General features: G+C 50.4%; 3 protein-coding genes across 5 annotated transcripts in view; all 3 read left to right on the top strand.

Moving 5' to 3' along the window:
* Nucleotides 1-24,580, top strand: part of LOC103657000 (carcinoembryonic antigen-related cell adhesion molecule 4-like) — a 49,229-nt gene extending 24,649 nt beyond the window's left edge. Inside the window, exon 7 of one of the 2 annotated variants that reach the window (XM_040634076.1) lies at nucleotides 24,500-24,580. In XM_040634076.1, coding sequence (XP_040490010.1) covers nucleotides 24,500-24,565 — 66 coding nt within the window. In that variant the 3' untranslated portion in view covers nucleotides 24,566-24,580. The remainder of the gene's footprint in view (nucleotides 1-24,499) is intronic. The other variant, XM_040634079.1, reaches the window with a different exon arrangement.
* Nucleotides 1-26,361, top strand: part of LOC103657157 (carcinoembryonic antigen-related cell adhesion molecule 1-like) — a 44,957-nt gene that overhangs the window by 14,348 nt on the left and 4,248 nt on the right. The gene's annotated exons all lie outside the window — the stretch shown is intronic.
* LOC103680189 (carcinoembryonic antigen-related cell adhesion molecule 6-like) lies at nucleotides 243-18,603 on the top strand. Its single transcript, XM_040634065.1, has 10 exons — nucleotides 243-1,910; nucleotides 2,742-3,101; nucleotides 4,915-5,193; nucleotides 5,587-5,841; nucleotides 9,851-9,971; nucleotides 10,938-10,990; nucleotides 11,304-11,335; nucleotides 11,764-11,805; nucleotides 14,327-14,410; nucleotides 16,423-18,603. Exons 1-9 carry the CDS (start codon nucleotides 1,847-1,849, stop codon nucleotides 14,351-14,353), a joined length of 1,233 nt encoding a protein of 410 aa, XP_040489999.1. The 5' UTR covers nucleotides 243-1,846; the 3' UTR covers nucleotides 14,354-14,410; nucleotides 16,423-18,603.

Below are 26,361 nucleotides of genomic sequence, written 5' to 3'. Positions count from 1 at the left end.
GAAGGGAAAGCCACACGGGGAGGAGAGAGGGCTGTGGGGGCACTGACCCTGCCCTGTGCCCCCTAGCTGTGGGGGTCACCGGACCACAACACCACAGCCTTGCGCTTGTCCAAACAAGGGCGTGTGTGCTCTCGCATATGGTGGGAAATCACAGCTGAAGAGGGAGAGGCCTCAGCAGTTCCCAGGGAACTGAAGGGACCCTCACATCCTTTGGAGCCTGGTCAGCATCCCTGGCTGCCCCTCAGCATCGCCTCCAGGGGGGACACAGGGACATACAGACAGCACACAGGACATAAAACCCTGAAGCTGGCTTTGGCTAAGGAGGTGGAGGGGGAGTCTGGTTTCCATCCCTTTCTTTAACAGACCCTTCTGGGTCCCTCACACGTGCCTGTTCTGTCCTGCCCACTCCTTCTGGGGCCCTAGAACCATCCTGATCTGTCAGGGATCCCTCTTCAGCTCCCCATTCCCTGCCTGGCACCACTTGCGGGGGAGGCAGGGTGACCACAGGAAAGTCCCCCAGGCAGAGGACACGGGCTGCCCAGGACACTCAGGAGCACATGGACAGTCTCTGGGCCACAGTTCAGTCAACAAACATGGAGATGGAAGTTCTCCTCAACACCTTCCTGGGAGCCCCAGCCACCTGGCCTCTCACCATCTCTTCTCTTCCCAGGATATGTAGGAAACCCCCTTCCCGCCTGGGAACTGAGCCCTTGACACACCTGGTTGGGTCTCTGTCCCTGGAACCAGAGGCCGGGCTGGGGACACACAGGGATGGACACTGGGTCCCTCACCAGTCATAACTCGGCCGGCCCCTTCCTCACCCCAGAGTCATCTCGGGGACCTTGTTGCCAGGAGGCAATCCAACCTCCCCAGATCCTGTGAGAACACTGGGGAGACCGGTGCCCAGCTGGGCTTCTCTGTTTCAAACAGAAATAATCCCCTGGATGTGGGGGACCCTGGGGCATTCTGTGTGGTGCTAACAGACTCAGGGCCAGGGCACAGCAGAGGCAAACTGGGAGTAGGGGGAAGGGCCATCCTCTAAGGGAACCGGGTCACCCTCAGTCTGGCTATTCGCAGTGTGCTCCCGGGGCCGGGATGACCAGAATCACCTGGGAGCTTATAGAGGCCGACTCTGGGGTCCACACCACACCTGCTGAGTCAGAATCTGCATTTTCACAGGATCTGCAGACCCTCCGTGGGCAAAGGAGACTGAGAGGAGGCCCCACCCCCACATCATGGGGTCTCCGCCTGGCTGGGCATCTGCTGAGGCAGCATTTCTAGGTGTCACCTGGGCGTTCACAGTCTTGATAAAGTTCCACAGGTGACTCCAGTGCACAGTGGGGGTGACATCCCTGTGACGACAGTTCCTCAGGCAGCCTCCAGGCTCCTGCTCTGAAGGGAAAGCCACACGGGGAGGAGAGAGGGCTGTGGGGGCACTGACCCTGCCCTGTGCCCCCTAGCTGTGGGGGTCACCGGACCACAACACCACAGCCTTGCGCTTGTCCAAACAAGGGCGTGTGTGCTCTCGCATATGGTGGGAAATCACAGCTGAAGAGGGAGAGGCCTCAGCAGTTCCCAGGGAACTGAAGTGTAGACAGAAATGAAAGGGGAAGAAGAGGACAAGGGATTCAGGAGGAACAGGTGAGGAAGGCGGGGAGGGGAAACTGGCAGAGACCCCACCCCCTGACCCACGTGACCCTGCCCAGAAATCCTGCCCACAGAGGCCTCTCAGCACAGAGGGAGGAAGGACAGCAGAGTAGACAGGACTGGGACAGCACTGCTCCTGAGCATTTCTGGAGCAGAAGCTCTTCTCACAGAGGGAAGGATAGAGCGGGCAGCAGGCACCATGGAGCCCCCCTCGGCCCCTCCCCGAGGAGGACATGTCCCCTGGCAGGAGCTCCTGCTGGCAGGTGAGAGGGATGATCCCCTGGGAGTGGGCAGGAGGATGGGAGACAGAGGTGGGCTGGGAATCCTGTGGAGGACAGGGCTCTGAGATGGACGGGAGAGCAGGGCAGGACTGGGGAGCCGGCTCAGCAACAGGAAAATGCCGTGATCTGCAAGTGGTGAGGGAAGGGTTATTTCATAAGTTACTCATCACTGAGGACTGAATTTGGGAAACGTATGGTAACAACAACCAGGGACCCTAATCGCTGCCCCTTCCCACCAACCTGAGATCCTGACAGATAAATGCTAGCCGCAGAGGATACTGGGGACACATTCATTCAGTCCCGGGTGTTTGCAGCCTGCCCCACCACTGGGGTACAGCATAGATTAGAGGAGTCCCTGCCCTCCTCGAGCTCACTTCTATGGGAAGGAAGACAGACATGCAGAGACATCTAGAATGTGAGGTCAGGTAGTGACAAGCACCAGGAAGGGAACAGAGCAGGGAAAGGTCAGAATGTGAAGACAGAGGGTCTTTAGAGGAGGGGGTCAGGGCAGGCCTCTGGCGAGGATCCCCTGAGTGTGAACAGGTATCTGAGGGCAGGGAGGGAGTGATGAGCGACGACATGATGGGAAGAGTGTTCGAAAGTGAGGAAATTAAGTTCAGAGGTGCTGATGTAGTGTGGTCATGCCACTGACCTTGACCCCCAGGAGACACACACACACACAGACACAGATACCCAGGCACACTCACACACACACCATGAATGGGGGTTAGGACCTGTTCCGTGTCCAGGGCCCCAGCTTTCTTTCCCAACACTTTGCTCCAAACACTGATCCATTTCCTCTCCTCCTCCTAGTCTCACTCTTAACCTTCTGGAACCCGCCCACCACTGCCCAACTCACTAAGGAATCGGTGCCGCCCAATGCTGCCGAAGGGAAGGACGTTCTTCTGCGAGTCCACAGTCTGCCTGGGGATCTTCTAGGCTGTAACTGGTTCAGAGGGGAAACTGCAAATACCAGCCATCAAATTCTATCATATGTAGTAGACACACAAGTAACTACCCCAGGGCCTGCACACAGCGGCAGAGAGACAATATACCCCAATGGGTCCCTGCTGTTCCAGAGAGTCACCCTGAACTACACAGGAAACTACACCCTACAAATCGTAATGAAAAATGCTCGAGTGGAAGAAGGAACAGGAGAAATCCTGGTATTCTGTGAGTAATTCTCTCTCATCTCTGGTGTTGGGTGGGGTGAATTCTACGTCACACACACGGGATTCACAGGCCTGGACGGGACCTCCATCCCCCTCGGCATTATGTCCTGTGTAGGGGTTTGAGCATTAGTGCAGGACACACACACTGGAGAAACTTCCTAAGGTCAGAATTCCTTTCTCGGGATCCAGACTCTGGGATCATCTGAGGAAGACCCTACAGGACCCAGTCAGGACCAGGCCTGAGGTTCCGTGGGCTCCTCCCCAGAGCTCAGCCCAGAAAGCCCCTGCCCAGACCACTGCCTTGGGGCTGCTGATCCTAGTGAGCCTGGGGGTCTGTGCCAGGATGTGGTTAGGCTCCCGGGCAGAGCTGACTGGGAGCAACCATTTCCCGGCTGCCCGAGCTGCTCAGCAGCCAGTGCTCAGTCTCAAGGGTCACATCTGGGGAGGGCAGAGCCTGCTCCTTCACCTGAGACTCAGCATGGACAGCACACACGTAAAAAGTCCCCAGTCCATTAGCCAAGTGCTGTGGGGGACTTGGGGAATGCAGAGGAAGGTCAGCACCCCCAGGGAGGAACAGAGCAAGAGGTGCTCCGGGGTCTCCTCCTCCACCAAGAATCAGGCCCAGGGGGCCTTCTCTTGTGGAGAGGAGCAGACACGATGCCATTTGATTGGCCAGCTGCTACAGAGCAAGATTGAGGTCAGGGATTTGGGTTCGTTTAAGGGTTAATTCACAGGGATGGAAAGCAGAGATCATTTATCATTATTCCTACTGCATTAAGGGGAAACTGAGGCACGAAGAGACACAGTCACTGAATCAGGGTCACTCAGACTGGTGACAGCATTTCAGAGTTCCCAGGGTTCTGGGTGCAGACACAGCCCCGTCCTCTCCTCCATCAGAGGGAGGGATGCAGGTGTGGGCAGTGAGGGCAAGTGGAGGCTCACTCTGTGTTTACTCGACAACCATGTGACCTGCGTGAACAATCAGAGGCAGAATGACCTGGCCGCCCCTCAGGTGGGGACACTCACCTCCATGGGCTGCACTTGAGATCAGATTGATTGCTGATGTGTTGCTGTGGGTCCCACTGGGTGTCAGGGAAAGCACTTGCCTTCTCCTCCGGACTCTGCACCTAAAACCAGCCCAGGGTCCACGTGTAACAAACTCAGTTGCTTTTGTTTAGGAGGGAAGGAGTGAGCAGTGTGGGTGTCTCTCCAGCTGTGGGCAGGGAGCCTGTGTGGCCAGAAGTCCCAGGATGCTGCACCCAGGACGCCTCTCTGAAGAGATGATGGGTCGTTCATCCCTCACCACCCCTGCTTCCTGCTCATCCCCTCGCTCTCTGCTTGGTCATTGGACTCAGGTCTGCCATGGATGGGGTATCTGCCTATGTCACTCATTATCAAACAGCGGGCAGAACACCCCCTGCAGGACCTGGCCTGAGTACTGAACTGATCTCCGGGCTTGTTCCTGGTGTCCCCGGGTGTCCTTTCTGCTCAGACCCCATCCCCAGGCTGGGCTGTCAGGTCAGTGAAGCTCCAGGAGAGGTCCGGGGCTGTCTGTGACTCTGTCTTATGTCTCCATGACCCAATGCTGTTCTGTAATTGACATTGCAGAAGCCTGTGCCATCAGACACACAGAGCAGGGGTTTTACTTTCTTTGAGGCTCAGATCCTCATGCATTTGTCTTGAGATACACAGACCTGCCTTATGCTTGAAGGACTCAGGTTGGCTGAGGGCTAAGAGTTGGGAATTCGATTCAAGGTGCTTGCGAGGGAATCAAAGGTACCACCGAGGGCAATGTTCTCCTGTTGTCTGCACAGCGGAGTTACCCAAACCCATCATCACAAGCAACAACTCTGACCCCGTGGAGAATGCGGATCCTGTAGTATTAACGTGTGAACCTCAGACTCAGAGCACAAGCTACCTGTGGTCAGTAAACAGGAAGAGCCTCCCGGTCAGCGCCAGGTTGCAGCTGTCCCTGGACAACAGGACTCTCACTATACACCGTGTCACAAGGAATGACACAGGACCCTATGAGTGTGGGACTCAGAACCCAGTGAGTGCTGGTCGTAGTGACCCATTCACCCTGAATGTTCTCTGTGAGTAACTTCCCTTCCTACCTGGCCCACGCTGCCAGCCCAAATCCACACTGCCAGAGGCCAGGCCACATCCATCCTTCTGGGGTCCGAGTCCATGACTCTCAGCTGGACCCCCAGCCTGGCCATGGCTTCTTGTCCCAGGGAAACGTCGGCAGACCCAGCCTAAGCCAAGACAGGGAGGGGACTGCTCCTCCCTGAGAGGGTCACCAACCTGTGAGGGGACACAGGTGACTGTCTCAGACCCAGGCTCAGTGAACACAGGGGGCTTCTGGTTGGGACTTTCTCAGACAAGTTTGGGACTCAGCTCAGAGGGGCAGTGTGGCACTAATACAGACCAGGAGCTTCCCCTTCCTTCAGATTACATCACCTGTGGCTTTATTCTGTTTGCTCCAGATGGCCCGGACGCCCCCACCATTTCCCCCTCAGACTCCTATTACCATCCAGGGACCAGCCTCATGCTCTCCTGCCACGCAGCCTCTAACCCACCTGCACGGTACTCTTGGCTTGTCAATGGGAGGCCCCAGACATCCACACAGGAGCTCTTTATCCCCAACGTCACTGTGAATGATAGTGGAGCCTATACCTGCGTCGCCTCTAACTCGGGCACTCGCCTCAGTAAGACCACAGTCAAGACTATCACAGTCTCTGGTAAGTGGATCCCTGGAGCTTCTGCACTGATGCTGTGGTGAAGGTCTGTCTGGCTTTCAGAATAGAGCCTAGAAGAGCTTTTTCCCACAAGCAAATCCCTAATCTGTGCCTGCACGCGCCCATTACATGTCAGCAGACCTTTCCTCCCTGCCTTCTGATTTGTCATGGCAGAGCTTGGATCAGCCTGGAAGGTGGGGACGGGTTTTCTCAGCTCCAGAGAGCCCCATGTATAGAAGAAGGTTTTGCAAATGGGGAAGTAGAAGGATCCTCAGGGTCAAGTTGCTTCTATTGTTGAATTGCAAATATCCTTTATATAATCCAGATACTAACCTCTTACCAGATATGATTGCAAATATTTCCTTCCAAACCATGGGTTGCCGACACTATTTTTTTCTTTAGTGAACTTTACTTGATACATAGTGTAACATAGTTTCACTTGTACAGCATAGTGATTGGACAACTCTATGTGTTACGCTCTTCTCAACACATTATAGCTCCTATCCGTCACCATGCAGCCCCATCAAAATACCATTGACTGTATTTCCTATGCTGTGCATTTCATCCCTATATCCTGTTCATTCCAAAACTAGTGCTACCATTCTCTGGATTGTGTCTTGTGATGCACAGAAGTTTTCCATTTTGATGCAATCCAATCCATCTACTTTTTCTTTTATTGTCTTTGCTTTGGGTGTCATAAGTATGAAATCATTGGGGTCTTCAGTTTCAAATAGTTCTTGCTTTATGTTTTCTTCTAAGACTTTTACATTTGACTCTCATGTTTAGTTTTTTTTATCTACTTTACATAAATATTTGTACATGGTGTAATTGGAGTCCAACTTCATTCATTTGCATGGATATCCAGTATTCCCCACAATATTGGTTGAATAGATTTTTTTCTCCATTGAATGGTCATGACAACCTTCTGGAAAATCGTTGGACCATATATGCCAGGGTTTGTTTCTGGGGTGCCTATTCTATTCCATTCATCGCTATGTCTCTCTTTATACCGGACCCCGGTTATTTTGGTTACTGTAGCTTTGCAGTCAGGAAGTGGGAGTCCTTCTTTTTGTACTTTTTCAAAATAAGTATGGCTATTTCAGGCCCCTGAGATTCCATGTGAATTTTTGGAAATTCCTATTTCTGCTAAATATTTCCTTCAGATTTTCATAGGGAGACACCTGGCTGGCTCAGTCAGTGGGTGGCAACTCTTGACCTTGATGTTGTGGGTTTCAGCCCCACATTGCGTATAGAGATTACTTAAAAATAAAATCATTTAAAAAAGTATTTGATAGAGATTACATTGAATCCACGGATCTCTTTGGATAGCACTGTCATCTTAACAATATTAAGTCTCATCATCCATGAACATGGGATGTCTTTCCATTTATTTGCATCCTCTATCATTTCTTTCATCAATGTTTTATTGATTTCCATAAACAGTCTATTGACTCAGTAATTAAGTTAAATCCTAAGTATTTGATTCCTTTTTCCTAAGAATTTTCTTCTTTTTAATGTTATTGCAAATAGAATTGTTTTCCAATTTTCTTTTTCGGGTACGTCACTGTTAGTGTCAGGAACACAGTGATTTTTGTGTTGATTTTGTAGCCTGCAAAGTTGTTGAAATTGTTTATTAGTTCAGCAGTTTTTTGTGGAATCTTCAGTATTTTGTACATAAAATTTCATGTTGTCTATGAGCAGACATGATTGTACTTATTCTTTCCAATTTCATCGTATTCTGTGTTTTTTTCCTCCTAATTATTTTGGACTGGACTTCTTTTTTTTTTTTTAAAGATTTTATTTATTTATTCGACAGAGATAGAGACAGCCAGCGAGAGAGGGAACACAAGCAGGCGGAGTGGGAGAGGAAGAAGCAGGCTCAAGCAGAGGAGCCTGATGTGGGGCTCGATCCTGTAATGCCAGGATCACGCCCTGAGCTGAAGGCAGACGCTTAACCGCTGTGCCACCCAGGCGCCCCTGGACTGGACTTCTGTACTGTGTTGAATACGGATGTTGAGAGTAGCATGTTTAACTTCTACCTGATGTTGGAAGAAAGGTTTTTAGTGTTTCATCATGGAGATGATGGTAGCTTTCGGTGTTTCTTATGGGGCCTTTATTATGTTGCAGTAGTTTCCTTCTATTTGTAAGAGTGCCAGTATTCTGTATACAGTAACCTCTTCTCTACATGAGTTTTCACCATGAGAGTCAATCCACAGATTTGGAAGTAAGAGTCTTCTTCAAGGTGAGAAATCCTGTAGATTGAAAACATTTTGATTCCTAAGTTAAAGAAGAGGGGGCAGTCAGCTCTCATTCCGTAGTTAATTGTAACAGTGTAAATGGCTTCCCTACTTTACATAAAGCTGCCTTGGACACGGAGGTATAAAGGGTGTGAGTCTTCCTCCCCCAACATATTGGAAAGGTATATAAGGAATGGCCTGATCTTTCAAGTCAAGAACACGAAAGTCACACAAAACTCAATGGGAAAGAATTCCTCATAATAAAGGCTGCCAGCCATGTGGGCTAGAAGGTTCCTGGTGCTGATACTACAGAGATGTCCAGGCAGAAGAGACACATGACTGAGCGTCAGAGGAAAGGTACTGCCCTCTCCTTACAGATCGTCACCTGAACAAAGATACTCGGGCTTCTCTGGACAGACAAAAAGGCCATCCCTTCAGCGCCCATTACAGAGCTCGCTGTGGCTTGCATCTCAGAGGAAGGATGTGGCCCCATTTCCAAACTGATTCTCATTCCATAACATCCTGTGTTTCTCCACAGAGCCAATGGCTCAGCCCTTTGTCCAGGCCAACAATGCCATAGTCACAGAACATAAGGACTCTGTGGTCCTGACCTGCTCCACACATAATCCTAGTGTCTCCATCCACTGGTTCTCAATGGTCAGAGTCTAAAGCTAATGGAGAGGATGAAGCTGTCGCAGGACAATAGCACCCTCACCATAGATCCTGTCAGGAGGGAGGATGCAGGGAATTAGAGTGTGAGGACTCCAATCTGGTCAATTGCTACAAAAGTAACCCCATCAGGCTGGATGTGAGCTGCAAGTGACCCTCGACCTCTGCCGCATCTTCCCTGTATATTTTACTGGCAGGCGGTGTGAAATGGATGCTGGCCTGGAGGAGGTGGGAGCCTCCTTCAGAGCCTCTAGGTCAGTGTGGATAATATTCCCCAGAATTAGACGAATCTTGTTAGTATCTCAGTTCTGATATGTACCAGCTGTTGGACCTCAGGCAAGATGCTCAAACTCCTGAACCTCAGTTTCCTCATCTCTAAAACTGGAAAGAACAGCTGGATCTTAGGGCAGTTGTGAGGGTTGTTCATATGAATTCATGAGATGAAATCTTGAGACAGCGTTATACACAGATTGAGGCTCAATCAAACTTAGCACCTATTGCTCTTTTGTTAGTCACGTTTTTGTTACTAGCTGTAATGTCTCAGGGAATTGGGATTCAGTGTTGTCTGATCACATTCCAGCTGTGAGGCCTTCACTGATTTACTGAAGCCCGTTACACACTCAGATGCTCATTTTGCACAGTGGTGATGACACCCGGCCCCCTCATGTGCAGGGAAGCAGCAGATAAGAGGTAACGCATTTCCCACGTGCCTGGCACAGAGCTGACCTCGAAAGCAGTCAGCTAATGTTATTCTCTTTAATCAGTGAAGAGTGGACAGGTAAGGGCCTCCCTCTAAGACCATCAATGGTGATGGAGCAGAAGACACAGGGGAAGAGGCTTCATGAGAAAGGAAAATAAACAGGATGCCATCACTGTCCCCAGGGCTGTGGGTACAATGTGAAGATTAAAGCAAGTCCAGGGTTTCACTCTGAGGAACAGAAAAGTTGCAGTGGCCAAAGGGATGAAACACTGTGGTGATAACACACACAGCAGTCAAACCTCAAGGCCTTTCTTCCTCCCTAACCAGGCCCTTTACCCATGGCCCCTCCTGGCTTCCCCAGATTTGACTTGGGACTCATTCCTCTCCCTTTTTCTTCTTCATTCAGATGGAAGAAGTACCACAGGTCTCCCTGTGGGGTCCATCATTGGCATCGCTGTGGGGGTCCTGGTCGCACTGGCACTGACAGTGGCCCTGGGGTGTCTCCTGCTCCGCACAAGGACTGGAAGGTATGACGGGATTTCCCACACACTAATCCTGTCCTGCAGCAGACCCCTGGCCAGGAGGAGACCCCATACTGACCAAGGATTCTGGACTGGCTACTCCAGACCTCCCAACTACCCCCTGGAATTTCCTGTCTCATTCCCTCTGGCTCCTTCCTCAGCAGCTGTTGACCGGGGTGCTTCCTTCACATGTTCCCTAGTTATACATTAGGGACCATTAAGGAACAACCTCTCAGGGTTGTCCAGGTTCACTTGGCAATGCTACAGCAGTGCTGACAGGACTAAGTACTCAGTAAACAACACCTCCCATGGTTTCTTTAAGTCCACATGCCCTGTGAGGGGGATTTGCAGCCTCAGGATCTGAGGGTGGTACTCGGCAGAGTCACGCAATGAAGAGTGGAAGAGCCAGACAGGCCAGATGGGGTCATCCCTCAAATGGCAGCTGTAGGAACCACAGCCTCTGATGTGTGAAACCAGAGACCTGGGTTAGCCAGGTTGAGGCCCTGGGATGTCCTTTATGCCTCTTGTCCAGGCAGATGGAGAAGAGGACAAGGCACTGTCACATTTCAGCATCTCCTGGCCTGAGTGGGGAGGGTCTGGCCACAGCAGAGCCCCACATTTAGGGGTCCAACATACCCAGGGCTCCCCAAGTGTCTTCTATATGCAGCTATAGCCTTGAAGCTTCCACTCAGTCAACCCATCATGTTTGATTTCTTTCCTGGGTCCTCCATCCCTCCTGAGGACACTTACTCCTAGTCACTCATCAGCCTGTGGGTCTTCCCCTGTGGTTCGAGGATATTCTCCAAAGGCCTTTCCTTATTCCCTCTTCTGGGCCCTTCTCTGCTAAACAGCACTGGTAGAGACAGGAGGTCTCTAACCCTTCCTGGAATGAGGATACTGCTTATCCCCTGTTTAATACCAAAGCTGTGACCTCTCCCTGCACCCCTCACACATAAGCCTGATCTTTCCTAGGGTCAGTGGCTGGCATGATCTCAGAGAGCTCTGGTGCCCAGCATCCACCCCCTGTAAGTATCTCTTCAGCCCGGGAGGAAGGGAAGCCCCGAGTCATGCCCAATGTCCACTCCTGCCAGTCATTGCTCTGGAGTCTCTGAACATTTCTCTAGAGAGAAACACTGGGGGTCTCAACTGGCTATACTCCCTGGTGTGTGGAATTTGGCTCATAGGTCAATACCTGGCCTTCACTGGACCCTAAAATGGTCTCTCCCTGAGGGTGCTCCTGCTTCCCTGTCCTTTGAAAGCTGTGGAATATCCCCTCCTGGGAAGGTGGGTCCAAGCTTCTTCAGAGCCCTGGGTGCTAACTCCTGTCTCTGTTCCCAGGCCACGGTCCACCCAGAAGCTCCACATCCCCGGTAAGCTGTTCCCCACCACCACCATCACTCTTTCCACTGGGGTCCTTGATGTGCAGCCTCAAGGCAGGGCAACCGACCAATTCAACAACATGGAGCAGACCCTGCTTCCCACAGAATAGCCAGAACAGGGCTTGCCTGTTCTGGCCAGGACTAGACCCTTTTCAGGGGCAGGACCACCCCCTACCATGTCCTGAGTTGTCCCTGCTCCCCTGAATTGGCCAAAGGAGAACCTGGAGTCCAGCAAGGGGCAGGGTGGCCATGGGAGCAACAGCCAGGGGTCCTGGGCTAAGAGGATAGGGGCATAGGGTGCAGTGGGCAGGGGTAATGGTCAATAGGCTTGGAGAAGGCAGTTCAAAAGGCAGAACTGTACTTCTGTAGAGAAATGACCCTCCCTCTCTGCCTACCAACTCCCATTCTTTTCTGTCTAGGATTCCCTGCCCAGCCCCACCACAAGCGTTCCTATCTATCAGGTGAGTGTGGGCAATGAATGTTCTGGTCCCAGAAGCCAAGGGGGCTGAAGACCTTCCCCCAGCCTGACCCTGGCTGTGATTTCAGGTTCAAGAAACAGCAGAACAAATGGGAAATGGGGGGGTACTGGGAGGAATGAGGGGCCTGGGTCAGAAACCTGTGACACAGCCAGGCTCTCAGAGAGCAGCCCACATGAGTCTAGAACCGAAAAGTAAACCAGATATGTTCTAAGGAGGTGACAGTGGCTCAGAGTCCTCTTCTTCTTTTATAGGAATTACAACACCGCGACACAAACATTTACTGCCAGATTAAACACAAAGCAGAAGTGGCTTCTTAGTTTCCCAAATGCCTGGGGCCCCCTGAGACCCAGGACTCTAAGGGGGTGAGAAGCCACATTCGGAACCAGAGAACCAGCTCTAGGCCCTGAGGATATTCAGGCACATGGACCAAGGTTCAGGTTCATCACCAGCCTTCTCTACAAACTGCTGGTGGGCAGCCTGGACTTGGTCATCTGACTGTGGAGTCACTTCCTGAGGTGATGGCCACAACACCCTCCCTGCCCTGAGTGATGGAGACAGAGGCCAGTCCACACTCCCTGCTACCCTCTCCACCTCTTCCTGGTTCCTAATGCTCCTTGTCAAGAATGGAAAGTCTGTAGACAGAGGAGATTAAGGGTTCAAAGCCCTGGGAAAAGCTGGAGTTCATCAGCACCATGGACAGTATCTCAGCCTCCCTCCCCCCAGGAGTGGAGCAGGGAGGAGGCAGTGAGGGACTGGGGGAGAAGCTGCCCATTTCTTTTTTTCTTTTTTTCTTTTTTTTTCAAATGAGGAATTTTCTATTTTTTATTATTATTATTTTTTTAATGATTTTTTATTATATTATGTTAGTCACCATACAGTACATCCCCGGTTTCCGATGTAAGGCTCGATGATTCATTAGTTGTGTATAACACCCAGTGCACCATGCAATACGTGGAGGCTGCCCATTTCTATCCTACAGAAGAAAGATGCAGCGAGGCAGAATGCTATCACAGGGACAACCCGATTCTGCTCTCATGTGAATCGTAAACCCTTTGCTCACGTCCGGATGTTACTTCTTGGCACATCGATTACAGCTTCCTGCGTGGCTGACTGCTGCCCCAGAGGGTGGCCTCAAGGATGCTAGGAGGTGCTCCAGCCTCTTAGGCAACCTCCTGGGCCCTGAGTGTCTGGACCCTCTCTTGTGTACAATAAGGACGGCATGTTTCATGATTAACTTCTGACCCTTGGTGCCTGACCTTGGAAACACACCCATGACCCAGCCTGGAGCACCCCTGAGCACAGCCTCCTGTTTACCAAGCCCCAGCTGACCCCCTAGGCAGCAGGACTCAGCAGAACCCTGGGCTGTTCTCCCAGCTCCTCCTTGCTGAGCCCTGTGCCTGGTGTCAGAATCCTTTGCCATCTGCCTGCCCTTCCCAGCAGGGCAGACCTTCCACCCAAGGGACAAGTGGGGCCTGAAGATTTCCCCGGGGAGAATTCAACATCTGAGGGTTCCTACATCTGCCTATGACCCCTCAGAGGAAGAGAACACATTGGGCCCTCACTGTCACCCCCATCTTTCTCTTTCCCATCCCACCCACAGAACCAACTCTGATGCTACAGACCAGCCCTGCCCTTCCATGGGGCTCGGGTCCATTCTGTCCACTCATAGTGGCCAACAGAAGGGTCACCTGGGTGCTCTTACTGTGACAATTTCTTTCTTTCTGCTTTTAATTCACTTTGCTCTTATTTTCCTAGGTATTGTGGTAAGAGCTTAGATTATTGAGATATTTCCTCTTCTGTAACGTAAGCATTTCATGCTACAAATTCCCCTCTCAGCGCAGCATAATTTGTATCCCACAAATGGTGGAGATTTGTTTTTAATGTACATAATTTAACTCTGTGTATTTTTAAAATTTCCCTTGAGACTTTCTCTTTGACCCACAGATTATTGACAAATACGTACCTTGCTTTCCAATGTTTCAAAGATTTTTCTGGTGTCTTTCTATTGCTGATTTCTAGTTTGATTACTATTTTCAGAGAACATAGCCTGATTTCAGTTATTTCAAATTTGGTCATGGGCGCCTCTCTGGCTTGGTGGGTGGAGCGTGTGTCTCTTGATCTCGGGCTCATGAGTTTGAGCCCCATCTTGGCGGCAGAGTTTTCTTCAAAACAAGGAAATTCGGTTAGCTTTCAGATATGACAGGAAACATTAGCCACAGAGAAGGATGAACGGGACATCTTTCCCTTGGCTATTCTTTCACAGTAGGTCAGCGAGCAGCCAATTCCATGTTCTTCCTTCATCGGAAAATTTCCTTAGTTCCTCTTTCCTCCTGAAGATCGTTCTGCCAGATACAGGATTTGTAGTGGACTTGAGAAACCTGCTGCTTCCTTCTGCCTCCATGCTGTCAGATACAGACCTACCGCCACTAACTCAGTGTTCCTTCATATGCAATGGGTTGTTTCTCTGGCTGTTCTCAAAGATTCTTTTTTCTCTTATCTTTAGTTTCCAGAAGTTTGCGACGTATCTTAGCGTGACTGCTTATCGTGTTCGGGGTTCACTCAGCTCTTTGGACCATTATTTCTTCAGGTACTTTTTTCAGTCCATTCTTTTATCCTATTTCTGGTATCCAGTGGCACCAATGTTAGATTCTTCCTTTCAAAAAGATTTATTTATTTATTTGAGGGAGGCCCAGAGAGAGAGAGAGAGAGAGCACTCAGGAGCAAGGGGAGGGGCTGAGGGAGAGGGAGGAAGACTACCCGCTGAGCACCAAGAGACCAAAATCAAGAAGTATGGGCAGACTCCAGAAACTGGAGAAGGCAAGAAATTGACCACCCCTAGAACCTCCAGAAAGGAATGTGGCCCCGCCAATATCTTTATTTTAGTCCAGTAAATCCCGCCTTGGACTTCTGAACTCCAGAACTGTAAGACGGTAAATGTCTGTTGCTTCTAAGCCGCCGTCTTTGTGGTAATTGGTTACAGTAGTAATAGGAAGTGAATACAGACTTCCTATTAGATTATATTGTTGTACTAATATCAAACTGGGGGGGGGGGCGTCATCATCGTACTGTGGATATATAGGAAAAAATCCAGGTTCTGATGAGATACAGGCTGAAGTAGTTAGGGTGAAGTATTATGATACCTGTTACATCCAAATGATACATCAAAAATCATATATATATAATGAAAAAGATGTGTGTGCAGGCACATGCATATATTTACCAAAGGCAGACGTTTAACGACTGAGCCACTCAGGCGCCCCTAGGTTTTTATTTAAATTCCAGTTCCTTGGGACACCTGGGTGGCTCAGTGGGTTGTTAATCTGATTATTGGTTTTAGTTGGATCGTGGGTTTGAGCCCCTCCAGGGGCTCCATGCTTAAGGGGCAATCTGCTGGAGACCCTCTCCCTCTGCTCCTCCCCCCGCTCTCTCTCCTTCCCTCTCACTCAAAAAAATAAATCTTTAAAATTCAAAAAATACAACGAAACAGGGGCGCCTGGGTGGCTCAATCAGTTAAAGGTCTGCTTTGGCTCAGGTCATGATCCCGGGGTCCTGGGATCCAGCCTCCCATCGGGCTCCCTCCTCAGCAGGGAGTCTGCTTCTCCCTCTGCCTCTCCCCCTGCTTCTGCACCCTCTCCCCCTCCTTCTCTCTCAAATAAATAAGTAAAATCCTTTTTAAAAATCATAAAATAAAATAAATTCCAAGTAGTTGACATGCAGTGTATTAGTAGTTTTAGGAGTACAATATACTGATTTGACACTTCCATACAAACCTGGTGCTCATCACAGCCGGTGTCCTCCTTAATCCCCATCTCCTATTTCACACATTCCCCCACCCACCTCTCTCTCTAGGTCTCTAGCAGCATCCTGATCTGTCAAGGGTCCCTGTGTACCCCCCATTGCTACCTGGCACCACTCATGGGGGAGGCAGGGTGACCACAGGAAAGTCCCCCCGGCAGAGGACACGGGCACCCCAGGACGCTCAGGAGCACATGGACAGTCTCTGGGCCACAGTTCAGCCAAAAGACACGGAGACGGAGGGTCTCCTCAAAACCTTCCTGGGAGCCCAGCCTCCTGACCTCCCACCACCTCCACTCATCCCAGGACACACAGGAAACCACTTCCGACCTGAGAACTAGCTCCTGAGTCACCTGGTCCTGGGTCTCTGACTCTGGAACCAGAGGCAGGCTGGGGACACCAGGGACGGTTTGTGGGTCCCTCACCAGTCCTCACCTGGCCTGCCCCTTTCTTACCCCCAGAGTTATGTCTGGGACCTTGTTGCCAGGAGTCCGTCCAACTCCCCAGAGCCTGTGAGAACACGGGGGAGACCGATGCCCAGTGGGGCTTCTCTGTTACAAATCCCCTGGATTTGGGGACCCTAGGACTCTGTGTGTGGTGCCCACAGACTCAAGGCCAGGGCACAGCAGAGGCCAACTGGGAGTAGGGAGAAGGGCCATCCTCTAAGGGAACCGGGTCCCCCTCAGTCTGGCTATTCACAGTGTGCTCCCCGGGCCGGGATGACCAGCATCACCTGGGAGCTTGTTAGAGGCCAACTCTGGGGTCCACACCACACCTGCTGAGTCAGAATCTGCATTTTCACAGGATCTGCAGACCCTCCGTGGGCACAGGAGAGGGAGCGGCGGCACCACCCCCACATCATGGGGTCTCAGCCTGGCGGGCATCTGCTGAAGCAGCATTTCTAGGTGTCAGCTGGGCGTTCACAGTCTTGATAAAGTTCCACAGGTGACTCCAGCGCACAGTGGTGGTGACATCCCTGTGACGACAGTTCCTGAGGCAGCCCCCAGGCTCCTGCTCTGAAGAGAAAGTGACACGGGGAGGAGAGAGGGCTGTGGGGGTGCTGACCCTACAGTGTGCCCCTGAGCTGCAGGGTCACCGGACCCCAACACCACAGCATTGTGCTTGTCCAAACAAGGGCGTGCATGCTCTCCCATATGGTGGGAAATCACAGCTGAAGAGGAAGAGGCCTCAGCACTTCCCAGGGAACTGAAATGTAGAGAGAAATAAAAGGGGAAGAAGAGGACAAGGGATTCAGGAGGAACAGGTGGCGAAGGGAGGGGAGGGGACCTGGCAGAAACCATGCCCCTGGCCCATGTGACCCAGCCCAGAGCTCCTGCCTCCACAGGCCACTCAGCACAGAGGGAGGAAGGGCAGCAGAGCTGACAGGACAGCAGTGCCACTGAGCTTTTCTGGAGCAGAAGCTCTTCTCACAGTGGGAGGGACAGAGCGGGCCACAGGCACCATGGAGACCCCTCAGCCCCTCCCAGAGGAAGACATGTCCCCTGGCAGGAGCTCCTGATGGCAGGTGAGAGAGATGATCCCTGGGAGGGGGCCAGAGGATGGGAGAAAGAGGCTGGCTGGGGACTCCTGTGGAGGACAGGGCTCTGAGAGGGGACAGGGGAGCAGGGCAGGACTGGGGAGCCGGCTCAGCAACAGGAAAATCACATGATCTGGAAGTGGTGAGGCAAAGTCTGTTTCCTAAGTTACTCATCACTGAGGACTGAATTTGGGAAACTGATGATAACAACAACCAGGGACCCTAATCGCTGCCCCTTCCCACCAACATTAGATCCTGCCAGATAAACGCCAGATGCAGAGGATACTGGGGACACAATCATTCAGCCCCAGGTGTTTGCAGCCTGCCCCACCACTGGGGTACAGCACAGATCAGAGAGCCCCTGTCCTCCCCGAGCTCACTTCTATGGGGAGGAAGACAGACACACAGAGACATCTAGAATGTGAGGTCAGGTACTGACAAGCACCAGGAAGGGACAGAGCAGGGAAAGGTCAGAACGTGAAGACAGAGGGTCTTTAGAGGAGGCGGTCAGGGTGGGTCTCTCCCCAGGACCCCCTGAGTGTGAACAGGTATCCGAGGGAGTGAGTGACAGACATGTGAGGAAGAGTGTTCAAAACAGAGGAAATTAAGTTCAGAGGCGCTGAGGTAGTGTGGTCATGCCGCTGACCTTGACCAGCAGGAGACACACACACACACACACACACACACCCATGCACACTCACACACACACCCCGAATGATGGATTAACACCAGATCTGTCTCCAGGGCCCCAGCTTTTCCTGACCCAGCTCGGAGGGACACTGTGGCCCTAATACAGACCAGGAGCTTCCCCTTCCCTTGGATTACATCACCTGTGGCTTTATTCTGTTTGTTCCAGATGGCCCGGATGCCCCCACCATTTCCCCCTTAGACTCCTATTACCCTCTAGGGGCCAGCCTCAGACTCTCCTGCCATGCAGCCTCTAACCCACCCATATGGTACTCTTGGCTTATCAATGGGAGTCCCCAGCCATCCACACAGGAGCTCTTTATCTCCAACCTCACTCGAATGATAGTGGACCCTATACCAGCCTCGTCCCTAACTCTGGCACTCACCTCAATAAGACCACAGTCAAAACTATCACAGTCTCTGGAAAGTGGATCCCTGGAGTGTCTGCACTGATGCTGTGGTGAAGGTCTGTCTGACTTTCAGAAAAGAGCCTAGAGGAAGTTATTTCCCACAAGCAAATCCCTGATCTGTGCCTGAACTCCCCCATTACATGTCAGCAGACCCTTCATCCCTTTGCCATCTGATTTGTCATGGCAGAACTTTGCTTCAGCCTGGAATGTGGGGAGGGGTTTTCTCAGCTCCAGAGAGCCCCATGCATAGAAGGGGGCTTTGCAAATGGGGAAGAAGAAGGATAATCTGGGTCAAGTTGCTTTTTGTTGTTGAATTGCAGATGTCTTTTTTATAATCCAGATATTACTCTCTTACCAGATATGATTTGCAAATGTTTCCTTCCAATCCATGGGTTGCTGCACTTTTTTTTCCTTTAGTGAATTTTAGTTGACACACAGTGTGACATAGTTGCACATGTACAACATATGATTGGACAACTCTATGCGTTATGCCCTCCTCAACACAATATAGCTCCCATCCGTCGCCATGCAGCCCCATCAAAATACCATTGACTATATTTCCTATGCTGTGCATTTCATCCCTATATCCTGTCATTCCAAATGAACAGTGCCACCACTCTCCGGATTGTGTCTTGTGATGCACAGAAGTTTTCCATTTTCATACAATCCATACATCTTTTTCTTTTGTTATCTTTGCTTTGGGTGTCGTATGTATGAAACTCCATTGGGATCTCCCATTTCAAAAAGTTTTTGCTTTGGGGCGCCTGGGTGGCACAGCGGTTAAGCGTCTGCCTTTGGCTCAGGGTGTGATCCTGGCGTTATGGGATCGAGTCCCACATCAGGCTCCTCTGCTATGGGCCTGCTTCTTCCTCTCCCACTCCCCCTGCTTGTGTTCCCTCTCGCTGGCTGTCTCTATCTCTGTCGAATAAATAAATAAAATCTTTAAAAAAAAAAGTTTTTGCTTTATGTTTTCTTCTAAGACTTTTACATTTGACTCTTATGTTTAGATTTTTTATCTATTATACATTAATATTTGTACATGGTGTAATTTGAGTCCAACTTCATTCATTTGCATGGATATTCAGTGTTTCCAACGCCATTGGTTGAATAGATTCTTTTCTCCATTGAATGGTCATGACACCCTTTTAGAAAATCACTGGACATCGTATGCCAGGGTTTGTTTCTGGGGTGCCCATCCTATTCCATTGGTCTCTATGTATGTCTTTATACCAAACCCCTGCTATTTTGGTTACTGTAGCTTTGCAGTCAGGAAGTGGGAGTCCTCCCTTTTGTACTTTTTCAAAATAAGCATGGCTATTTGAGGCCCCTGAGATTCCATGTGAATTTTTGGAATTCCAATTTCTGCAAAATGTTTCTCTCAGAATTTAATAGGCAGGCACCTGGCTGGCTCAGTCAGTGGGAAATGTCTCTTGATCTCAATGATGTGGGTTCAGACCCATATTGGGTATAGAGATTACTTAAAAATAAAATCTTTTAAAAAAGTATTTGATAGGGGTTACATTGAATTCGCTGATCTCCGTGGGTAGCATTGTCATCTAAACAATATTAAGTCTCATCATCCATGAACATGGGATGTCTTTCCATTTACTTGTGTCCTCTGTAATTTATTTCATCAATGTTTTATGATTTCCATATACAGTCTATTGACTTAGTAATTAAGTTAATTCCTATGTATTTGATTCTTTTTTCCTAAGTATTTTCTTCTTTTTAATGGTACTGCAAATAAAATTGTTTTCCTATTTTCTTTTTTGGGTACTTCACTGTTAGTGTCAGGAACACAGTGATTTTTGTATGTTGATTTTGTAGCCTGCAACGTTGTTGAAAGTTGTTTGTTTAGTAGTTCAGCAGTTTTTTTGTCGAATCTTCAGGATTTTGTACATAAAATTTCATGTCGTCTGTAAGCAGACATGATTTCACTTATTCTTTCCAATTTCATTGTATTCTGTGTTTTTTCCTCCTAATTATTTTGGACTGGACTTCTGTACTGTGTTGAATAAGGTTGGTGAGAGTGGCATGTTTATCTTCTACGTGATCTGAGAAGGAAGGTTTCACTGTTGCATCATGGAGATGATGCTAGCTGTGGGTGTTTCTTATGGGGCCTTTATTATCTTGCAGTAGTTTCCTTCTATTTGTAAGGTGTCAGTATTCTCTATACAGTAACCTCTTCTTTACATGAGTTTTCACCATGAGAGTCAATCCACAGACTTAGAAGTAAGAGTCTTCTTCAGAGTGAGAAATCCTGTAGAGTGAAAGCTCTTTGATTCCTAACGTAGTGAAGACAGGACAGGCGGCTCTCATTCCCTAGTAAATGTTAACAGTGTAAATGGCCTCCCTACTTTACAGGAAGCTGCCTTGGACACAGAGATAGAAGGGCTGTGAGTCTTCCTCCCCCAACATATTGGAAAGCTATATAAGGAATGAGGCCTGATCTTTCAAAGTCACAAAAGTTCAAGAAAATCACACAGAAGTCCATGGGAAAGAATTCCTCCTGATAATGAGGCTGCTGGCCACGTGGGCTAAGAGGTTCCTGGTGCTGATACTACAGAGATGTCCAGGCAGAGCAGACATATGACTGAGGGTCAGAGGGGGAGGTACAGCCCTCTCCTTACAGAGCGTCACCTGAACAAAGACACTCAGCCTTCTGCAGACAACAAGCTCATCCTCTCAGGCCCCTTTACAGAGCTCACTGGGCCCTAGGAGTGACTTGCATCTCAGAGGAAGAGGTGTGACCCCAGTCCCCAAGCCCATTCTCATTCTATCACTTCCTGTGTTTCTCCACAGACCCAGTGGCTCAGCCCTTTGTCCAGGCCAACAACACTATAGTCACAGAACATAAGGACTCTGTGGTCCTTACCTGCTCCACAAATAATCCTGGGGTCTCCATCCACTGGTTCTTCAATGGTCAGAGTCCAAAGGTCATGGAGAGGATGAAGCTGTCCCAGGACAACAGCACCCTCACCATAGACCTTGTCAGGAGGGAGGATGCAGGGAAATCCCAGTGTGAGGTGTCCAACCCAATCAGTTGCAGCAAAAATGACCCCATCAGGCTGGATGTGAGCTGTGAGTGACCCTCGACCTCTCCCGCTTCCTCCCTTATATTTCATGGCAGGGGGTGTGAAATGGATGCTAGCCTGGAGGAGGTGGGAGCCTCCTTCAGAGCCTCTAGGTCAGTGTGGATAATATTCCCTGGAATTAGACGAATCTTGTTAGCATCGTGGTTCTGATATGTACCCGCTGAGGGACCTCAGGCAAGATGCTCAAACTCCTGAGCCTTGGTTTCCTCATCTCTAAAACTGGAAAGAACAGCTGGATCTCAGGGCTGTTGTGAGAGTTGTGATTATGAATTCATGAGATGAAATCTTGAGACAGCATCATACACAGATTCGGGCTCAATCAAACTTAGCAGCTATTGTTCTTTTGTTATTAAGGTTATTGTTACTAGCTGTAATGTCTCAGGGAATTGGGATGAAGTGTTATCTGATCACATTCCAGCTCTGTGGCCTTCACTGATTTCCTGAAACCACACTCGGATGCTCATTTTGCACAGTGGAGATGACACCTGGCCCCCTCACGGGCAGGGAAGCAGCAGATAAGATGTAAAGTATTTCCCACATGCCTGGCACAGAGCCAACCTTGAAAGCAGTCAGCTAGTGTTATTCTCTTTAATCAGTGAAGAGTGGACAGTTATGGGCATCCCTCTAAGACCATCAGTGGTGATGGAACAGAAGACAGAGGGGAAGAGGCATAAAGTGAAAGGAAATAAACAGGATGCCAGCGCTGTCCCTGGGGATCGGGGGACAATGTAAAGATTAAAGGAAGTGGAGAGTTTCACTGTGAGGAATAAAATGGTGCAGTGGCGGAGGGGATGGGTCACTGTGGTGACAGCACACATGCCAGGCAGACCTCAAGGCCTTTCTTCCTCTCTAACCAGTTCCTTCCACCACGGCGCTTCCTGGCTTCCCCAGATTTGACTTGGAACTCAATCCCTGCCCTTTTTCTTCTTAGTTTAGATGGAAGCAGCACCACAGGTCTCCCTCTGTTGTCCATCATTGGCATTGCAGTCAGGGTCCTTGTCGGACAGGCACTGACAGTGGCCTTGGGCTGTCTCCTGCTCCTCATAAGGACTGGAAGGTATGATGGAATTTCGTACACACTGATCCTGTCCCACAGCTGCCCACCGGCCAGGAACGGGACCCTGACCTAGGATTCTGGGCTGGCTTTTTCAGCCCTTCCAAAAGTCCCTGGATTTTTCCCTCTCATTCCCCTGGCTCTTTCCTCATCCATTGCTGACTGAGGTGCTTCTTTCACATGTTCCTCAGTTATAAATTAGAGACAATTAAGGAACAGCTCCTCAAGGTTTTCCTGGTTCTCTTGGCAACCCTACAGCCATGCTAACAGGACTAAGTACTCAGTAAATGGTACCTCCCATGGTGTACTTAAGTCCACACACCCTGTGAGGGGGATTTGCAGCCTCAGGATCTGAGGGGGGTCCTGGTCAGGGTCACACAATGGAGAGTGGAAGTGCGTGACAGGCCAGGTGGCATCATCCCCCAAATGGAAGCTGCAGGAACCAGTCTCTGATGTGTGAGACCAGAGACCTGGGTTCGGCCAGGTAGAGGTTCTGGGATGTCCTTTATGCCTCTTGTCCAGGCAGATGGAGAAGAGAACAGGCCACTGTCACATTTCAGCATTTCCTGAGTAGGTAAGGGTCTGGCCACAGCAGGGGCACCACATTTAGGGATCCAACATACCCAGGGCTCCCCAAGTGTCCTGCACACACAGCTGCAGCCTTGACCCTTCCACTCGGTCAACCCCTCATGTTTGATTCCTTTCCTGGGTCCTCCATCCCCTTTCAGAACACATTCTCCTAGACGCCCATCAGCCTGAGGGTCTTCCCCTCTAGGCTCCAATGGCCTTTCCTTATCCCTTCTCCTGGGCCCTTCCTCTGCTAAACAGCACTGGTGGAGACAGGTGGTCTCTAACCCCTGCCTGGAATGGGGATCCTGCTTATCCCCTGTGCTAATACCAAAGCTGTGACCTCTCCCTGCACCCCTCACACATAAGCCTGATCATTCCTAGGGCCAGTGGCTGGTGTGATCTCAGAGTACTCTGGCACCCGGCATCCACCCCCCATGAGTATCTTTTCAGCCTGGGTGGACTGGGAGCCCTGTAGTTCTGCCCCACATTGTCCACAACTTGCAGTCAACCCCCTGGAGACTCTGACCCTTTCTCTGTAGCTTCAGTACAGGGCATCCCAAATGACTATACACACTGAAGTCTGGAATCTAGGTCATAGGTCAGCACCTTGACCTCATTGGCCCAAAAATGGCCATGAGTCTCTCCCTGGGAGGTGCTCCTTCTTCCCTGATTCTCTGAGAGCAGTGGGCCTGTTCCCTCCTGGGAGGATGGGCCCAATCTTCTTCACAGCCCTGGTGCTAACACCTATCTCTTTCCCAGGCCATGATCCAGCCAGCAGCTCCATATCTCTGGTAAGTCCTCCCCCTCCACCACTCTTTCCACTGGGGTCCAGGATGCTCAGCTCAAGACAGGGCAACAGACCAATTCAGCCCCACAGACTAGGCCCTTCTTCCCCCAGAGTTGCCAGGACAAGGCAAACCCTGTTCTGACCAGGACTGGACTCTCTTCAGAGGCAGGACCACCCCCGCACGATGTCCTGAGTTGTCCCTGCTCCCCTGAGCTGGCCAATGGAGAACCTGGACTCCACCAGGGGCAGGGTGGCTGCTGGGAGCATCGCCAGGAGTCCTGAGCTAACAGGAATGGGGTAGGGGATGCAGTGGGCAGTGTTCGGGGACTGGAGTATGGGCCAACAGACTTGGAAAAGACTGCTCAAAAGGCAGAACTGGTCACTCCTATAGACAAATGACCCTCCCTCTCCTTCTACCAACATCCATTCTCTCCTGTTTAGGACTCCCTGCCCAGCCCCACAACAGCTGTTTCTATCTACCAGGTGACTGTGGGCAATGACTGCTCTAGTCCCCGAAGCCCATGGGGGCTGAAGATCTCCCCCAGCCTGACCCAGAATGTGCTTTCAGGTTCAGAAAACAGCAGAGCAAAGGGGGAACAGAGGGTAGCAGTGGCCTGGGACAGAAACTTGTGACACGGCCAGGCTCCTAGAGAGCAGCCCAGGTAAGTCTAGAACCTGAAAGTCACCCAGATATGTTCTAAGAAAGTGACAGGGGCTCAGAGGCCTCTTCTTCTTTTACAGGAATTACAACACCCCGACACAAACATTTACTGCAAGATTAACGACAAAGCAGAAGTGACTTCTTAGTTTCCCCTGGGAACTGCTCCTTCCAGGGGCCCTTTTGATTTCCAGGACCCTAAGTTGGGTGAGGAGCCACAGTCTGAGCCAGAAACCAGCTCTAAACTCTGAGGATATTCAGGGACATGGACCAAGGGTCAGGTTCATCATCCTTCTCTGCAAACTGCTGGTGGGCAGCCTGGACTTGGTCATCTGACGATAGAGTCACTGCCTGCACTGATGTCCACAGCACCCTCCCTGCCCTGAGCGATGGAGACAGAGGCCAGTCCACACTCCCTGCAGCCCTCTCCACCTCTTCCTTGTTTGTAATGCTCCTTGTTAAGAATGGATAATATGTGGACAGAACTAGGTCAAGGCTCTCAAGCCCTGGGAATAGTTGGGGTCATCAGCACCATGGACAGTGTCTCAGGCATGTTCCTCCCAGATGTTGAGCAGGGAGGAGGCAATGAGGGACTGCTGGAGAGGCTGCCCATTTCTATTCTACAGAAGAAAGATGCAGTGAGGCAAAATGCTATCACAGGGACAACCCGATTCTGCTCTAATCCTTCCATTGTAAACCTGCACACATCGGGATGTTACTTCTTGGCACATCAACTACAGCTCCCGGCTGATTGCTGCCCCCAGAGGGTGGTCTCAGGATGCTGGGAGTCTGCTCCAGCATCCTGGGGAACATCCTGGCCCCTGAGAGTCAGGCCCCTCTCTTGTCTACAATAAGGAAGACATGTTTCATGATTAACTTCTGACCCTTGGTGCCTGACCTTGGAAACACACCCATTACCCAGCCTGGAGCACCCCTGAGCACAGCCTCCTGTTTCCCAAGCCCCAACTGAGCCCCCCAGGCAGCTGGGTTTAGCAGAACCCTGGGCAGTTCTCCCAGCTCCTCCTTGCTGAGCCCTATGCCTGGAGTCAGAGTCCTTTGCCATCTGCCTGACCTTCCCAGCAGAGCAGACCTTCCACCCAAGGGACAAGTGGGGCCTGAAGATCTCCCAGGGAAGAATCCAACATCTGAGGGTTCCTGCATCTGCCTGTGACCCCTCCGAGGAAGAGAAAACACTAGGGCCCTCACTGTCACCCCCACCTTCCTCTTTCCCATCCACAACCCACCCACAGAACCAACTCTGATGCTACAGACCAGCCCTGACTTCCACTCACAGTGGCCAACAGAAGGGTCACCTGGGTGCCCTTATCGTTACTATTTCTTTCCTTCTGCTTTTAGTTGGGTTCACTTTGCTCCTATTTTTCTAGTTCTGTGGTAGGAAGTTAGATTATTGCTTTGAGATAGTTCCTCTTTTATAATGTGTAAGTATTTTATGCTACAAATTCCCCTCTCGGGACAGCATAAACTGCATCCCACAATGCTGGAGATTTCTTTTAAAGTTTTTAATGTAATTCTGTGTATTTTTAGGGGCACCTGAGTGGCTCAGTCAGTTAAGCGTCTGCCTTCAACTCAGGTCATGATCTCAGGGTCCTGGGATGGAGCCCTGTGTTGGGCTCCCTGCCTAGGGGGAGGCTGCTTCTCCCTCTCCCTCCGCTGCTCCACCTGCTGGGGCTCACCCGGACTCTCCCTCTCCCTCTCTCTCCCCATCTCTCTCAAATACATAATGAAAAAATCTTTTTAAAATCACTGTTTTTTTTTAAAATCCTTCGAGATATCCTTTTTGAACCATAGATTATTTACAAATATGTAGCTTGCTTTAAAATGTTTTGGAGATGTCTGTTGTCTTTCCATTGCTGATTTCTAGTTTGATTTCTGTTTTCAGAGAACAGACTCTGATTCAAATTATTTTAAATTTGGGTAGGGGCCT

Source organism: Ursus maritimus, unplaced genomic scaffold (assembly GCF_017311325.1).
Source record: "Ursus maritimus isolate PB19 unplaced genomic scaffold, ASM1731132v1 scaffold_19, whole genome shotgun sequence".
Classification (NCBI taxonomy): domain Eukaryota; kingdom Metazoa; phylum Chordata; class Mammalia; order Carnivora; family Ursidae; genus Ursus; species Ursus maritimus.
This window is presented reverse-complemented; position numbering and strand designations above follow the sequence as displayed.

What these genes read in the sequence shown, in the direction of transcription:
- LOC103680189 (XM_040634065.1), top strand. Translation starts at nt 1,847, where the DNA reads ATGGAGCCCCCCTCGGCCCCTCCCCGAGGAGGACATGTCCCCTGGCAG. An exon ending in ATTCACCCTGAATGTTCTCT is followed by an intron (nt 5,194 to 5,586) that starts GTGAGTAACTTC and finishes TGTTTGCTCCAG; the next exon opens with ATGGCCCGGACGCCCCCACC. An exon ending in CAAGCGTTCCTATCTATCAG is followed by an intron (nt 11,806 to 14,326) that starts GTGAGTGTGGGC and finishes TCTTATCTTTAG; the next exon opens with TTTCCAGAAGTTTGCGACGT.